General features: G+C 37.2%; 1 protein-coding gene across 6 annotated transcripts in view; it reads left to right on the top strand.

Moving 5' to 3' along the window:
- Positions 1 to 18,243, top strand: part of ARHGEF33 (Rho guanine nucleotide exchange factor 33) — a 90,908-nt gene that overhangs the window by 5,755 nt on the left and 66,910 nt on the right. For all 6 annotated transcript variants that reach the window (XM_036925543.2, XM_036925542.2, XM_057497272.1 and 3 more), the window contains exon 3: positions 17,605 to 17,718. In XM_036925543.2, coding sequence (XP_036781438.2) covers positions 17,694 to 17,718 — 25 coding nt within the window. In that variant the 5' untranslated portion in view covers positions 17,605 to 17,693. The remainder of the gene's footprint in view (positions 1 to 17,604; positions 17,719 to 18,243) is intronic.

Genomic DNA, 18,243 nt, shown 5'->3' with positions numbered 1-18,243 from the left:
TTGAGACAAAATGAACTGTTTTCATTGAGTTTTATTTTGGATGTCTTTGGGGACTGCAAGAAAAACTTTAACAAAATTTATATTCAACTAATATTTACTGAGTCCCTACATTTATGCTAGGTTTTGTGACATAATAATTATGTGGGATAGGTTAAGTATTACCCTCATTTTACAGCTGAGGAAATGTAGGCTTATAAAGGCTAACTAGTGTTACCAGGATCACAAAACTTAATAAGTAGCAGAGCTGGGATTTGAAGCTAGATGTCTCGTGCGCTTAAGAAAGAGGTCCCATAGTTTAAAACAGTATTTTTAAGTTTCAGAATTAAAAAGTATGCATTGTAAAACAAACAAGCTTGATCAAGACAGAAGAGCCTAAGCAAAGTCTGAAAGTCTATACCACCCCTACCCCCACCCCCCTTTCCAAGCTTAATTACTATTAGTAGTTTGGCATAAATCCTTCCATATCTTTCCTTTGTTCAGTTAATTTTTCACTGTATCACACTTCCTGTCTACTTAAAAGCATCAGTGAGTAGAGGAGGTTGAATTTACTATATATCTACTCGTATAAACATTTACCTTTAAATAATAACTGAAATGCTCATTCAGCTAACACTAGGCATCAAACTGTAGGCTCAAGGAAGAGCAGAACTCACTTTCTGTTTCCAAGAGACTGATAATCTAAGGAAGCGGTTCCTACTCCGGCTCAAGAGAGTAATCATGGGTTCCTTTAAGAGTCTGGTGTGAGCTCTGAACCTTCTCCCCAGAAAAAAATGGACCTATATAAAAATTTGCCTGTAACTCACGGGTTTCATGGACCCTCTGAGAGTAGATAGACCACTGCTCTTGTAGAAGTAAGATTTTAAAATTAGTAATTTAACGTAAATTCTATAATAGCACTGTGGGCAAGATGCTCTGGCAGCACAGCAGAGCAAGGACGTGACTTGTACAGAATCTGGAAAGACACAAGGAGCTTGACAGCTAGTCCAGGGCAGGGGAGAGGATGTTCACCAAGGAGCAGCATTTATAAAGCCCAGAGGTGAGAAAGGACAGGAAATCACAAGAACATCTTTGTGATGGGGGCCCAGTGTGTGAAGGGGGGTGACTGACGATGAGGGTGTAAAGCTGGCTAGAAGCCAAGTAATGAAGGTGAACGTTTACCGTATTGGGACGTTTGACATTTAGGAGTCACTGAAGGATTCTGATTAAGATTTTCATAGGTAGGTATGAAGTCTATAATTAATGCACAACTAAATAAATGATCATGGGAATAATCATAAGATAAAAAGGATGAAAGACAATTCAGATTTGTTGGGGGATTGCTGATGATCATATGCTCCTATAAAGCTATGTTGCTTAAAGTCAGATGGAATTCATTAGAAGGTCATTGCTTTTACAAGGGAAATTGAGAGAATAAAGCTCTGAGACAGTACTTGTAAGATAAAACTCAGAATTCAAGCAGCACATTGGTCCCCTTGCTGCAGTGAGTCTCATGCATAATCAAGCTAGTGTCAATCACTCAGGGTTTATGACTCCCTCCTGGTCTGTCACACCTCCACGCCCTCTGCTGTCCTCCAGGAGCTCCTGATGGGCTACTTGGTTTCCCATTCCGTGCAAGAGTAGGAAAAAGAAAGAGGGTAAAATGGGCCAGGTTCTCAATATTTGTACACTGTACACGTATTCCTTTTATAATTATTTTTGTAACTTAGGTTTTAAAGTAATGTAGTTTAAAGCAAGCCTTACAAATAATATCATAGCTGGTTTGTTTCTGTTTGGATGTACCTAACTAAAAATCCAATGTTAGTCTCACCTCCTACTTCTTGGCAGTGGCTTTATAACTGAGGCAAGACTGTAATGTCTCAAGGATATTTTACTAGATAAGTATTTATTTCTCATTTAATATTTTACTTATCAAATGCTATAAAATCTTTGAAGACTAAACTTGTACATATATTGCATATGCAACTTTGTATGTATGATGTGTCTTGCTAAAGGATAGTGCTCCAAAAGATTTCTCAGTCTACATGTTTAGCTAGTAAACTTTTGTTAAAACAAAAAAATTTGCAATTTAGGTGAAACAGCACTGGTTTTTCCAGCTTGCCTTTTCTATCTCATTAAGTTTTTAAAAAAATGAATCTCCTTGAATGAATAAAGTTCTGTTTTGTTCTTCTTCCCCAGATTTATTGAGGTATAACTGACAAATGAAATTGTAAGATTCTTAAAGTGTACAAGGTGCTGATTTGATATACATATATATTGTGAAAGGATTCCCTCATGGAGTTAATGGATACATCCATCATCTCACATATTTAACTTTCTCTTTTCAGTGAGAACATTTATGTTCTCTTAGCGAACTTCAATTATACAACACAGTGTTATCAACTATAGTTACCTTGTTGTACATTAGACCCTCAGGCAAAAATCGTCTTATAACTGAGAGTGTGTGCCCTTTTACCCACCTTTCCCTACTGTTTTCTTTAGGGAGAGAGATCTTTAACCATAAACATCCCCTGGAATTTAATTAAACTCAATTCAAACTTGTGTTAAATGCCCACCGCAAAAAGTTCTCAAACTTATCATGTCAGAAGAATGTGAACAAATGATATGTGTATTTATCTTTAACACTCAATCTAATTCTACATGCTTCTCTGTAAAACATATGGGCATTTAAAAATATATGATAATTTTTAAAATTGCTTACCATTGAGTAAAATTGCTACTATAAGGAGATAATCTGTGTTTATCCTGAGGCTTAAAGTCCAGCACTCTAGTTTGATAAGAACCAGATACCCTCCAGGTACAAAGGATATGAATAAAGAAATGGTCCCTGCCCTCATGGAGCTTATAGTGTTGTGTGGGAAACAAACATAGAGACCAGTGTCTATAGTTCCCAGCAGGGAGGGATACTAATAATATGGCATGAGAATGTAGTAGAAGAGGGATTGACAGATGATGACTTGGAGGATCGGGGCAGGCTTCATAGAGAAGCAGGTGCTTGAACTGAGCCTTGAAAGATGAGAAATGTTTCATTAGGTAAGGAAGGAAATTTGAGGCATAGAGGATGGGAGGAACAAAGCTGCAGAGGCAACTGCTTGAGGAAATGCATGAGCTGTGATCATCAGCACATCTGTATCACATATATTAACTACTATAAAGTTTAATTTGAAATATTGTGAAATAGAAAAACAAATCAGGTAAGTTCAGCCAGTGCAGTCATTCATCAGCTGCAAAATCATATTAACTGATGTCTAACTGGCCATAGGGGCACATGGGGTGCCCCACCTAGGCCACTTCTCCAAGGCTTGGGAGAAGAATGGCCTGGAGGATATGGTGAGGTAGCACTTGCAGAGCTGATGAGCTAGAATTAGTGAGGAAGGGCTCCTGAGATATAAAATTAAGATCCTAAGATATAAAACAGGAAGAGTTGGATCAGGAAACCTAAGGCAAGCTAAAAATCTGGCACTCATTCAAACAGGTTTTCTTTGAATATTCAGCATTTGAATAGAGGAGAAGCTGATCCCCTGGTGGAGGATGGGTGGAAAAGAAGGACCCCCCAAAGCAAAGGAGGCCTCCCAACCTCTAGGACTCCCATCCAGGATCAGTAGCAGTTCAAGTCTGGCCTCTCACTGGCTACACGGCTCACTAAAACAAAAATCCTCTAAGAAATTCACATTACCCTTCTCAGAAGGTTTTTTGGTGACCATTTGTTGCTACTCAAGACAGCATCTAAGATAGCTCATCACCACCAACTCCAAACACTTGCATATACATACATGCCCTCAAGGTGTTTATTGAAATGTTCCTTTCAATCAGTCAAGGTATTTTCTTGACAGGAGCCATGATAAATATAGTTATCCCCTCTCTGACATTTCCAGGGCTCTTCTAGTACTCTTAGATTGGTGCATGTGCAGCTCCTTAATCCAGCTGTTACTCCATTTTCAGACCTGAAATTGCCAAGCAATTGATTGCTGGGAGCTGGGGGCTCCCTTCCTCCCCACAGCTGGGCTGAGGCTGCTTCTGGCGATGCAAGCTCCCGATTCTGGCTCTCACAGTGGTAAAAGTGCCTACAAGTTACTCACCTCTGAGCTAGGTGCTTCAGACCCTGGAAGGAACTTAACATAAGGTCCCTACCCTTGAAGGCATTTGAATCTAGATCTCTCAGGAGGACCCAGCATTTGCTTTTTCTCTTACCTCTACTGATCTTAGACTAAGACTTCCAGCTTTATCCTAGGTCATACTGCAACGAATAGCAGTGATCATTATCAGAGATATAATCATACCAGAGACTGAGCTAATCAGATTCTTAGTAATTAATTACTCTTAGTTAAACAATTTCCCCAATATAAACCAACTATTAAATCATGTATCTGGGATTTGAATCCAGATTTTCCATACTTCAAAGCTCAGATTCTCCATCCCCTGTTGGTACCAAGCCTGGCTCTCAGTGTTGCTCCTAACTAGCTACAGTGTTAGCTGACAACAGAGTAAGGTGTGTAACAAAAAAATTCTCAAGATCTGCAGGAATAAAGTCACAGTGCCATTGCCAGGCAGTGAGGCTGACACATTTGGCCAAGGGGCTGACCTGACAGCCATTGCAGTCCACTTACTTACAAGGCCCACCTCCCTGAGATTAAAGTAGTGTTATCAAAAGCCGTAATTACTATATTTGTACAAGAAATTGGGACTTTGTAGTGAACCATTTTAGCATTTCTGTCAAAACAGAAGTTTATGACTTAGTCAAGTCACTTAACCTCTCAACCTCATTTTCTTTATTTGTGGAGAGACAGGGTTTGGCTGGCTGTTCTCTGTGCAGTTCTTCAGTTCTTATTTTCTTTGCTACTGTATGCTAAATATTTAGTTTATATTGCAAGTAGCTCTGGTGGGTGTTGTATTCAACACTTATTTATTTGGGGCTTATTCTGTGCTAGACCTTGTTTTAGATCCCAGGGAATGCAGAGTGAACAAAAATGCCCAAGCCCTCATGAAGTAGAGGTGGCAGGCCAAGGTGGTTAATGAACATAAATAGATAGCTTTGTCATTTGGTGGTAAACACTGGAGAAAAATAAAGCAATAATGGGTAACTGTTGGACCACTCTATTGTATATTTGAAACCCATATAAGATTGTATATCAACAATACCTCAATAAAAAACATAAATTAAATGAATTAAACATAAATTTACAAAAAAATGGGAGATAGGCAGTGGAGGCTAGGCCCCACTCTTACATGTGAGCTCAGGGAAGGCCTTTCAAATAAAGTGACATCTGAGCAGAAACCAGAAGCCTTAGAGCTTTGTATGATCATGGAATATTGTAAATTTGAGAAGATCTTGAAGTTGTTAAGAGATAGGAACAAAATAAGCCCTAGTGAAGGGGCATAAGAGCTTGAGTTTCAACCTAGCCTTTCTTCCTCACATCCTTTGTGTCTCAGGAGTTTCAAAATGAGCTTGTCTTACCTCTGTGATTCTAAACATTCTATTTAACATTTTAATGATTTAAAAAATATAATGCACCTTCTTATTTACTTAATTTTTGCCAGTGGGGATTATGGCTATTAACAGTAATTTTTAAAAACTATGGTAACTGAACTTACAGGTTTTTACAAAGCAGGGATTTGTTTTACATGTGAATTTTGTGTTCAGATTTACACCATTTTTATCTTCACAAACCACAAGGTAGAGGAAGGGCTTGAGCTAAAGAATGTGTGGGAAGAAAACAAACAAAAACAAAACAAAAGAATGTGTAGGAAGGAGTTTAAGACTCAAGGACTACATTGGAAATACTGTTTTTTGTTTTTGTTTTTGTTTTCTAGATTCATCTTGCATGTACTGGCTCATTCACTGCCTATAGAAGCAGGTTAGAGGAATGGATCCCCAAGCAGATGAATGGCAGGCACTATAGGTTGAAGGCAGGTTGTTAAAAGGAAAGTGGGCAAGCCCCAGGCAGTGAGTTTGCTGGGGTGCATTCCAAAGTAGATGAAGAAAGAAAGGGATTGACTTTGCCTTTAAATCCAAAATCTTATCATCTATTATATATAACAAAAGCTAAAAAACTACAGATTATCCTCTTCAATGATCTTGCAACTCTGAGATGCCCTTTAGGGCCATGGATTTCCTGCAACCAAATCCTTCCTCCCTTAATCTATATCCACAACAACTAATCACCAGATTTTTAGGTAGGAGAACACTTTATCAACTAATTATCAATAACTAATTGACACCTAATGAGCACTTAGATTTGGTGCTAAATTGAGTTCCCACTGACAGTGTTTGGCTGGTTTATCATCTTAGTCAAACTTATTGAGCTTCTACTCGATGTAAGAATGAGGAATACTGAAGAGGGAAAAATAGCCTCTTTTCTCAAGGAACTTATAATCAATTTAGAAAATGAAATAATTTATGCAGGAGAATAACAGTAGAAAAATCATGGCTTCAGTTTCAGTCGAGTTCTACAGATATTCCAAGAAAGGAGGGATAATTTCCTATTGAACTGAAGGGGAAAGTTCCTGAGAGGAATTGGGCCTGAGTTAAACTTCCGGGAATGAGTAAGGATTTGACAGCAGGAGGAGGGTAAGGAGGGTAGACCAGGCAGCAGGGAAAGGGAGTGCCAAGGAATAAAACTCAGGCAGCTGGCATATCTCCTGCCTATTCGTTGTTGTTGATTGTCCTGTTTTGTTTTGTTTTCGATTGAACAAAAGGACAGCTATGGAAGGCTCTGGGGACTGGAGGGCTGGGGAAGGGAGGCCATTGGTTACTAGTCACCATGTGGCTGAGGACTCTTTGGAGATGCCCTGCTAGATTTTAGCCTGGCATTTTAGAGCTGCAAGGGTTTTGAGAGCGTCCTCATACCAGAGATGAGGAAAAGCCCAGAGAAAGGACCTGCAGAGTGGGAAGTCAGGGTCAGATTTCAGTCCAGTCTCCTTCCCATCCCCTGACCCTGCAGGTCAGCAGGTGCACTGCCTTCCAGATTCTTTGGGGAACATTTTTGCATAGTTTGATAGGGGGAAACCTGATGAAAATCTTCACAGAGTGCATTATCAAAAAGCAAAACGGATGGTCTACGAAGAGCACTACTTTCATGACGCTGAGGACAGGAAGTGGTGTGGGGCAGCACGGGTGCGCCCTGTCCAATCTGCTTGCCTTCGGGTAAGGGAACCGTTTTCAAATGACATCAGAACAGGCTGAAATGGGTGTAATCTATGCAAGGAATGGTTTCCTTATAGTACATTTAAGCTGCCCTTGAACAGATTTCAAGTGAGATTGTTCAGTGTCTTTCCATATATATTTTTGAGGTTCTGAAGAACAGGATTGCTATACAGCTATCTGGGATGGAAGAAGTGCATAACTAATTCAGAAGCAGGAAGATGGAGCACTTCTATTTTGTGTTTTATTGACTTATTCCTGTCCCAAATGGTTCCAAAAAGGAAACTGAAATAGTACAACAAGAAATTTAGGAATTGGAATATTGCTTCTTAGCAAAATGAGCCCCAGGATGATTTGGTCCTTTAGGGAATGTTTCCAGGCCTTTCTTCCTTGTGTCAAATTTACCAGATGTGGTAAGAAATTACTCATTGATTGCATTTAGTATGCCTTACCCCTAGGGAGGGCATGTATGAAATGGGTTGAAATGATAAAATAAATAAATGAATTAGTTTATTTTTCATCAATGAGTAAAATGTTGAGTAGTTCTGATATCTAGGTTAATATGTTGTTGGACTCTAATAATAACAGGTTATAAGATGATCCTTGCCATAATAAGGATAGGTGACAGTTGAGAAAAATGGCCAAGACAGGCTTATGAAGGGGATGAGACATGAACTGGCCTTAGAATGCTGAGCAGGACTTGGGTTGGCAGAGTGCAGAAGGCTTTAAGCAGGAGACCTGCAGGGACTGAGGTGGAAATGCGTAAGGCCTGTGGGTGGGTCAGTTCTTCAGGGAGTTGCGTCTGTTTGGCAAGAGAACATCTCTGACCCCTGCCAACAGTGCACAGGCTAGTCTTCTGACAAGAGGTTATAGATTTGCAAGGAGTCTTTGTTCACTGGGAGGTAGTGAGAAATTACAGTCATTCTGAAGATTGGATTTTACTCTATTCCCCTTCCTAGCAGTTCTGAAAGTGCCACAGGCAGATCCAAATTGGATGTCATTTCATCTGAGCTATGAAAAAATTCTCCCAGGAGAGTCAGCACTAACCTGGTTTCCCCTCTCACCTAGAAAAGGCTTTGATGACTGATGATCTATTTCACGAGGTACTGCTAACTTGGCCACATAATTCAGATCTTGCCAGTCATGCAACTGCCTCTGCTTCAGCAGCAGGAACACTTCCAGAGGGCCAGTGAAGGCTAACCGCTTTGGTATGCCCCTCCGTCAGTTAGGGCCGCCCATCGGGCTGGAGGGGCTCTCTCTGGAGCTCAGGGCTCTTGCCCTGGAAGCTCTCCCAGGGGCCTCTCGTGCCCCTCACTGTCTGCCCTCTCTTCCAGGCAGGACTGACCTCGTGAAAATAGAGTGACAGTCCCTTTTTTTCTTTTCAGGTAGGTATTTATCTTGTATTGGGGCAACACTGTGCTCTCTGCCACAGCCTCCAAAAGTCTCTTAGCTTCCACTCAGATGAATTCAGGGAGACAACCTATTTGAAAGGTTGAAACTAAAGTGAACCAAACCAAAATAAGAAAAGAGATAGGATATGTTTTCCAGATCAGACCTATTGCTCATGAAGCACACAGGGTCACAAAATCAGGTTCTGGCACATTTTTGTATGCCAATCAATAAAATGAGCCAGAAGAGTCCCTGAAAATAATATGGCCTGAAACTTCTGATAGGTTTTGATGTCTTAAATGAGGCATTCTTGGATTTAAAATAATTTCTCTTGCTACTGTTTTGTCCTGTGTGTGAGACAGCATACTGGTGTTCTTTCTTTTCTGACTGATGTTGACATATAGCAACTCAAATTACTCTATCCTGACTGGTATTAGGTAAACAAAATAGACAAAATCAATGCGCCAGTAGAATGGAAGTGAGAGGGTCTCTGTTATTCCATATTCTGATGAAAACCTCTATGTGCTGCTGAGCTGTAGAACTGCCTGCTCTCTGAGCTTTGCCCCTCTTCTCACTGGCTCTGGGCACTTCGTGGTTGCCGGCAATGACGGAGTATCCGTTAAAGTTCATTGTTGGGACCATTTGTTAGGAAATCCTACCCTGCCTTGATTCTTCAAGTTCAATAGTGGGTATGTGGTGGGATGTATTTCTGCCAGTGACACTTTGGTTTGTTTTCCTAACAAAAATCACCACCAGGCTAAACTCTTTCTATATTTACCACTAATTGTTTTTTCCTTATGTGAAGCACGTGAGGTAAAAAAGCGTATTTCTCTTGTAGTATTGGATGAAAATTCAATTCATTTCCACAAACATTTGTTGAGTACATGGCCAGAATGGGACAAGAAGCTGGGGATACAAAGATAAATAAAACACCCCCTCTGCTCCTGAGTTGCACACAGTCTCTTGAGGGAACCAGCATTCAAGCAGTTAACCAATGATGTGATTATGGCCTTATGACCAGGTTCAGTGACGGGGCCACCCTGTTTCTAGCAAAACCCATTTTTGAGAAAAGATCAAGAAAGAGGCTGACTTGAGGATCAGGGAACCTTTTCAAAATAAGACTACTTATTGTTTGGGATGTCTGGTGGCAGAGTCCTATTTTAATTCTTTAATCTTATTGCTTTTGCTGCCATAAATTGCTATGTATTCAAGGATGATTTGAATATATATATATATATATATATATATTTTTGGAATATATATATATATCTTTGAATTATACCCATCTCCCTGCTCCCCCTACCCCCTACCACCTAATCCCAGCACCAAAATGAGAGGAAGGGGGTAGAATGGGATTATACACATACATTTTAAAAAAATAAATAGTTACATTATCACTGAGGTATCCTCATTTTAAAAATTTGCATACATACCTATGCATTGTGAAATCTGTATTATTTCCTTATCATTTTGCTCCTAAGGATCACATTGTACTCTTTGTTTTCTTGAATTATGTTGATTAATGAATTACATTAACAGATTTATAAATATCAAGACATTTTTATACTCTAAAACAAATTCTTCTGGACATAGTATTGTATGTTTGCTTTTGATATTTTATTTAGAGTATTTGCACATTTATTTATTTAGGCTATCCTAAAATAGATTTGGTATCAGAACTTCAGAGAATGGCTTTAGTGATTTACACCTATTTTATGGTATGGGTTAAATAAAACAGTCATTGTTATTTATAGAAATTTTCTGTGATGTTATCCTGGGTTATTTCTTATTTGGGGGTAGATATTTGATACCCCACTTTCAATATCTTCTATAAGTAACACAGATGAATAAAATAGTTGACTTTACAGTTTTTAAAACAAAGGTCAGCAGTTTATGTTTTCCTAGAATATTGTCCATTTCATCTAGCTTTAAGAAACTACTAGCAATAGATGGAGAAAGACAAGTACTAAATGATTTCCCTCATTTGTGGAGTATAACAATGAAGCAAAAGGAAGGAACAAAACAGCAGCAGACTCACAGACTCCAAGAAGGGACTAAGGGTTACCAAAGGGGAGGGGTGTGGGAGGGCGGGTGGGGAGGGAGGGAGAAGGGGACTGAGGGGTATTATGATTAGTACACATGGTATGGGGGATCATGGGGAAGACAGTGTAGCACAGAGAAGACAAGTAGTGACTCTGTGGCATCTTACTACACTGATGGACAGTAACTCCAATGCTGTATAGGGGGGGACTTGATAATATAGGTGAATGTAGTAACCACAATGTTTTTCATGTGAAGCCTTCATAAGAGTCTATATCAGTGATACCTTAATAATAATAAAAAAACTACTTGCAATAAATCACACATAGAATTTTTAAAATAATTTTTCATAGCTTCTGAATTGGTGGTCACATCCCTCTTGTTTGTCCTGTTTTGTGTTTTCTCTTTTTCTCAGTCTCCCTCTGTCTCATCAGACTTGCCAGAACTTTTCTCATTATACCAGTCCATTTCATCTGTTTTTTAAAAAATAGCTATCAGAGTCCACCTTAGGATACATACATTTTTTATGACAGTGAAAGTGGTTCCTTATAATATAGTGCTTTAAAATCCTGTGGCATGAAGTAGTTTATTTAAAGATATGGACTAATAAAAAGATTAATAGTCTTACTACTTCTTGTGTAACTTTGGGTAAATACTTAATTGTTCAGAGCTACAGTTTCCTTTTGTAGAAAATGGATGGTAAGATGCCCTGCCCACTATACAGAATTGCTGCAATAATCAAGTGAGACTATATATGTGAGTGCTTTGAAAACTATGACACATATACAAGCAAGGTCATGAAATATGTCATTTCATGAAACATATGTTGCTTCTAAGCTGTGTAACAAAAATAAACAACCCCTTTCATACATTTTTTAAAGCATGTTTCTACATCACATAGATCATATAGTCTTTTCTCTCTGAAAATGCTTGCAGCATTTGTCCTGATGAATTACTTTAGTTTCAGGGGAAAATATTTTCTCATCACCCTCCCCCCAACATAAAAAGTTCTCATTCTACTAAATTAGAAACGTGCACTAAAGACCCATTCAATAAAGGACACTGAAATGGAAATTAACTCAACTCTGCTTTCAATTAATTTCAATTCCCCAAAGTGCCAAACTTTCCTTTTCTGTCACAGCAGTAATTGAAAAGTAATAGACAATTCTAAGTTTTTGTGGTCTTATGCGTGTACGTGTGTTGGGGATATACATTCTAGGTCAGTCTGGGGGAAGGTCAGGAGATTTTTCAGTATTCTTTAGGCTTCTATTAACTTTATTAATATAAATAACTTTATTATTTGAGTTAATTTCATAAAATTGTGGCTATAATTTCTTGGGTTCACATTTCAACATTCCTATTTCTCTATAACAATAATTTAAAACCTTTTGTTTCTAAGGAGCAAGAAACCAGTTTTAGAAGGAAATTCTCCCCCAAAACTACAGTACATGAATCAGACAAGAACTCTGGTTGAAGGGAATGGAAAATGGAGCCCAGGACTCCACCAGCTTGATGGCTTTCTCTCTGCTCCTAAGGCAGGCTCACAAAAGCCTGAGGGTTTCAAAGAACACAGACTGAAAACCATTGTTCTACATAATGATCAGGCATGGTTTAGACACTAACAGACTTTACTAAAAACTTAACAATATTTTCCCAAGGGTCTGACAAAGTCCACAAGGGTGTTTTTAGAGGCTAACATTCCTACTGTAGAGATGGAAAGAAAGGAGGAAGGCTAGGGAGGAGTAGAAGCCATATTAACTTGGTAGGAGGGATGCGGCAGTATCTGATGGTTATTCAGAGGAAGGCAGTGATTCCAGGACTACAAAGGGAAGAATTACTGGGCTCAGAGAGTAAGGGATTCCCATGGAAAATGAAGAAGAGACTACAAGTAAGATCTCACAGGACATTTCACAATTTGATAAGGCTTTTTCCAGAAGAAGTCATACTATCTTTTTCCATAATCCTATTATTCTCCCTTTTAAAATGTGCCTTTCAAGATATATAGTACTAATTAATATGGACAGAGTCTTCAAACTAGTAATTCTCTTCTGGAACCTAGCCTAAGAAAAAAATGTCTTGAATATGAAAAAAATATGTTCCTTTTAATATTCATTTATTGTAGTGAAAAATAGAAGACTCTTCTAATAGTCAATGACACATTTCTTCAAGTAACTGTTTCTCAAAAATTAAATATAATGATTGTGAAACTATCTGGAGAAAGCCAGGAATGCTAAAAGCATCAGTTCTGAAGTTGCAGAGACCTGAGTTCCAATTCTGGCTCCCTCTGCCATTTCTTATCTATGATCCTGGGGATATTATTACCTAATTTTCCCAAGCTTCAATATTCTCATCTATAAAATGAGAATAATGATCCATACACAATGGGGTTAATATATACAATTATATGTGACAATATAAATAAATATGAAGCATAGTGCTTGGCACATAGCAGCTGGTCAATAAATGTTAATTTCCTCTCCACCATTCCTTACACAGTACACAGAAGGATGCTTATGCTCTATCAACATATTTGTTGACAAATTTAAGGAGACACATATAGGTTTCCTAGGAAAACATAAATTACATTTAAATAGAGAAACTGAGTAGACCTTTGAAGAACTTGAAAAGGGCTTAAGGATTTGTCTACCTTTAAAAAGAAGCACTAAGGCCAAATGGTTTCATAGCTATGATCTATAATCTTTTAAAGAACAGATCATTCCAATTCAACTGAAATTTTTCTAGATAATAGTAAAACACTAGCATAACTTAATTCCAAAAAAAGAATAAAAAACAAAAACAATATATCTTCCTAAAGTTAATTCATGATTAAAATCATTCATGTAGGTGGAAAGTGTCTAAATATTAACAAATAGAATACAGCAGTACATCAAAAGAACTATATCCTGTGAACAAACAAATATTCTAGGCATGTAGATGACTCAATATCATAGAATTAGCATAAGTGATTATAATAATAAATTAAAGGATAAAAAAGCAAATCTATCAATGGCTACCAAAAGGACTGATAAAATACAGTATCAGTTTCTAATAAAAAATTTTAGTAAAATAGGACTAAAAAAATTACTTAAGAATGATATATTCACCAAAATAGCAAATAACATTCTAAATAGCTTTATAGCCTTTATATTAAAATCAGAAATGGATAATGATGTCCACTGTCACCTTTATTAATAAACATTATTCTGGAAGCTCAAGCAAATACAGTAAGATAGAACAATGAAATAATAAAAATCACTTATAAAATTCAAGAAATACTTATTTTTTAAAAATCTTCCATAATTTTAATACAGGATTTTATTAAAGTGGCTAAATATCTAAAAAAATACAAAATAACAGGGAATACATAAGCCAGCTAGAAATAGATGTGGAAAAACTGCCATTCAGGATAGCAATAAAAATTATAAAATGCTATTAAGAATAAATTTCACAGGAAAAGTACAGCATCTTTAGGAAAAAAACTACAAAATCTGATTAAAAGACCTAAAACAAGATCCAGACAATTGGAAAGACCTATATGCTCTTGGATGACAAGATTCAATGTAACAAAAATGTCAGTTCTCCCAAATTAATATGTAAATCTACTGTAATTCCAATGAGAATCTCCCCCCCTTTTTTTTTGATAATGGGTAAAATTATCAAGGAGCTCATTTATTCATATGGAAAAATAAATGTCAGGTAAAGCAAAAATTTAAAAAGAATTCTAGTTGAATTGGCTCACCAAATATTTTTAAAATGCTAAAGAACATGTATAATTTGTGCATTTGGAATAGGAATAGATACCTAGACCAGAGTGATCCAGAGGGCCCATAATAGATCTCAGTGTATATGGGAATTTAATATGTGATAAAAATGATATTTCAGTTCTATGAAGGAAAAGGATGGTTTATGTAATAACTGATGCAGGCACAAGTGGCTATTCATCTGGCAGATAAGGAAATTGAAAACTCTTTTGCCCCATATATAAAAACAAATTTCAGATGAATTAAATACTAAAAAAAATAATAAAATCCTTAGAAGCAAATTTAGGAAAACATATATAAAACCTTGGGGCTGCAGAGAGCTTTTAAACCAATTCAAGAAGTCTAAAAGCCATTAAGGAAAAAGATCTATTTGACTTTATATAAGTTTACAAATATTTCAATAGCAAAAGTGACCACAAAGTCAAAAGACAAAAAGATAAATATTCAAAACTCCTATGACAAAGATTTACTCTATCATATAAAAGACCTTACTACTTGATTTAGAAAAGGCAGACCCAATAGAAAAATATGCAAAGCAGAGGAATGGATAATTACAAAAGAGCACATCTAAATGCCTAGTAAGTATATGTAGAGATGATCAATAGCACTAGCAATGATCAAAAGTAACTATGATCCATCACTTGTCACCCATCTGACTGGCAAGAGCTAAAAGTGTTCTAATCCACTACTGGCTGGGGTACAGGAGAAAACGTACTCAAGCAATATTCTGGGGAAGAAATAAGAATAATCATAGCATTTTTGGAAGGCAGACTGACCATATTTATTAAAACCCCACATAAGTAAAGCAACAATATGTAAGGCTCAATGTATCAAACTGTTTGTTGTAGCATTGTTTGCAGCGGCAAAATAATGGAAATAAAGGGACTGTACATCAACATAGGAATGACTAACACAGGTTAGTATGAATAACATTCATACCATGGATATTATGCAGCCATTAAAAATGATTTGTTAGATCTATACCAATTAACTTGGCAAGACTGCTACTATATTATTAAGTGAGAGAGATAAGATGCAGAGAGGTTTAGTATGAATGTACAGTGACAGCCCCACACCATATATGTATGTTCTGTATATACGTGTATGATTACATGAGGATGGAGAAAGGAATGGAATGATACTACAGATTGTTAACATTGGTTGGGACTGGGGAGAAATGCTTGTGCCCTCTGCTTAAACGACCATGATAAAAACAACATGAGCAATAATGATCTAATTTTTTTAAAGGAAAGTAAAATACTTATGCTATAATGTAGGTGAAAAAGTAGATGCAAAATTTTAGGTAGGTGCCATTAATAATCATGTAAAATATTCCAAAAACGATTGGTAGGCAATACAAGTAAATGATCATTAAGGTTGGTTAAGTACAGGCATTATAGTTGTTTTTTTCCTCTACAAGTTCTAAATTCTAATGTAATTAAATTAATAAAATAATTAATTAAATAAATTTTAGTAATTAAATAAAATAAAAATTCCAATTTACTTTCCATTAACCACATACCTTTTATTATATCTTGAAATCAGCGATCTATGTACCTATGTGAATTTGATGACACCCTAGCTCTGAAAGTGTGTAAATTTATATGTTTTCTATGATATATGGAGGTTTTTCTGGTTTATTTTCAATTAGTTGTAGGTTAAAAACTAAATCCCCAGGAAATAATTATCTGTAAAAACATGACTTTACATATATCAAGATTTTCTTCCCAAGCAGTAACAGAAATCTTTTCTAACAATAATTTTCAAAGTTGTGTGCCTTTGGACAGGTCACTTCTCCCCTCTCTAGACCTCAGTTGCTTCACCTATAAATGAAGAAGTTGGATAAAATAATTTTTTCAGGGCCTTTGGATTTAATATTCTATAATTTGATTGTATTCAACATGGAATGCATTACATATCAAATAAATGAGCCATTGCTACAGAAAAGAAAGGTTTCATCTTAGTAATGCTTTTATCAGTTGTGAAAAACATTCAGATAGTGAGGAGAGATGCCTTCCCTTGACATAACTTTCATGTTCACATGAAAAATGTGCAAGAATCCAAACAGCATATAGCCTCTTTAGATCCTTCGTTTATAACTGTGTAGCTGATGATGAGTGTTTTTCATCTATGTGTACCTTTCCCTTCTGCCCCTGCCAACTTGCTATTTTGCTTTATAGACCTTCATATGTGAATGAAAAGTTTTAATTCTGCTTACTTGAGGTATAATTTATATAGAACAAAACACACCCAGTTAAAATATACATTTTGATGAGGTTTGACAAAACAGTGCATCTGTATAATCACTATCATAATCAAGCAATAGAACAGTTCTAGCACCCTAAGAAGTGCTCTGCGTCTTTTCCCAATTAAACCCTCACCTCTTGCCCCAGGCAACTACTGATCTGCATTTTGTCACTATAGATTAGGTATGTCTTTTCTAGTGATGAAGGAGGTTTTAACTTATGTTTTCTCAAGCTTGGATAGTGATAGTTTGATAGTTTCAATCAGGTTTCTTAGTTGCAAACAATGGAAAATAACTCTGGCTGATTTCAGCAGCAAAGGAATTTGTTGAAAGGATACAGACAGTACAATTGCTGGGAGATTGGAGAACCAACTTTGAGATTATGCAGCCAGCAACAAGGCTCCAAATCATAGAGTACAGCTGTTCTGGTAAGGAAAGCACCAAAAGCAGCAGTTTGTTACCTAAATCATTTGCCCCAGATCATCCACCACTATCCTTGCTACCACTGCTGTCTGAGGAACTCTTTCCATTTTAGAAAGTAAAATGATTGATCTGCCTTAGGAAATGCTTCCCCACTGCCAGTGTCAAATGGAGTGGGTGCACCTAAGTGGCCTAATCTAGGTCATGTGTCCATCCTGCTTAGCTACAAAGGAGGCTAAGGAAACCTGGACTTTTAGCCTCTACAGTGGGGGGCATCTGATCAGGTCTGGTAGGGTGGGGGAATTCCCCAGTTATTGGAAAGGGTAAAATTTTAGATGGCTAAAAAGAGGGCCAATGTCCACACCACTGACAGTTTTTGTTTGTGAGATTGTATTCTGAACTTGCAGTTTCTTGTCTAATTTGATAAGCATCTCCTGGATATAAAGATGTCCACCAGATGCTGAAAGGGGAGAAAGCCATCATGGGACTATCTGTTTAATGAAATAGAAATAGCTGTGTTCATTTTCATTTTTTTAAGTTAGCAGAGAAACTAAGTTCAGTTACTTCATCCGTTCTCCCTGCTATCCCTTACTCTTAATTTCAATTGACAGGTCCGGGGGAGAAGGGGTGGCCTGATCCAGGGACAATGAAGATGATGTGATGTTGAAGAATAAGCTGGAGGAGAGAAGCAACAGGCACCATGGAAAAGACTAAAACGAAGCAAGGTTAGATTTTTCCTATGTCTTGCTTTAGGTCTTAGGATTTAAGAAACTAGGTTTTAGTCTTGTGTTACCAGTAGCTCAATACATGATAGTAGGTTAACTCGACTATTTTCGTTTTCTCATCTCCATATAATAACCATAAATAACACAGACTTGTTGCTAGAAAAACATGAAATGCTATATGTATAATTTGGTCTGTCTGAATAGTCACCTTATTTTTCTTAGCAATAACTTTAGGACTGCTTCAGAACAACCTGCTGATTAAGGCCAAGATACAGTCTGAACTAACAGACCTCCAACACTTTCTTGGCTAGCCAAGAACAAAATGCTTTCTGTTTTAATTTTTAGCATATAGAATCAACCATATAGAAATAGGTTCTGTTATCATCTCCAATTTACACCTGAGCAAACAGAGAAGTCAGACTACAATCACCAAGTGTCAAAGTTTGATCCGGGAGCCAGTCTCTGATCCCAGGCTCTGGTTCTTGCTGTGATAACAGGCTGTTGAGATATAGTACAAGATGGGCT

This window comes from Manis pentadactyla, chromosome 2 (assembly GCF_030020395.1).
Source record: "Manis pentadactyla isolate mManPen7 chromosome 2, mManPen7.hap1, whole genome shotgun sequence".
Lineage (NCBI taxonomy): Eukaryota > Metazoa > Chordata > Mammalia > Pholidota > Manidae > Manis > Manis pentadactyla.
Note: the sequence above shows the minus strand (reverse complement) of the source record. Positions and strands in the feature narration are given on the sequence as shown.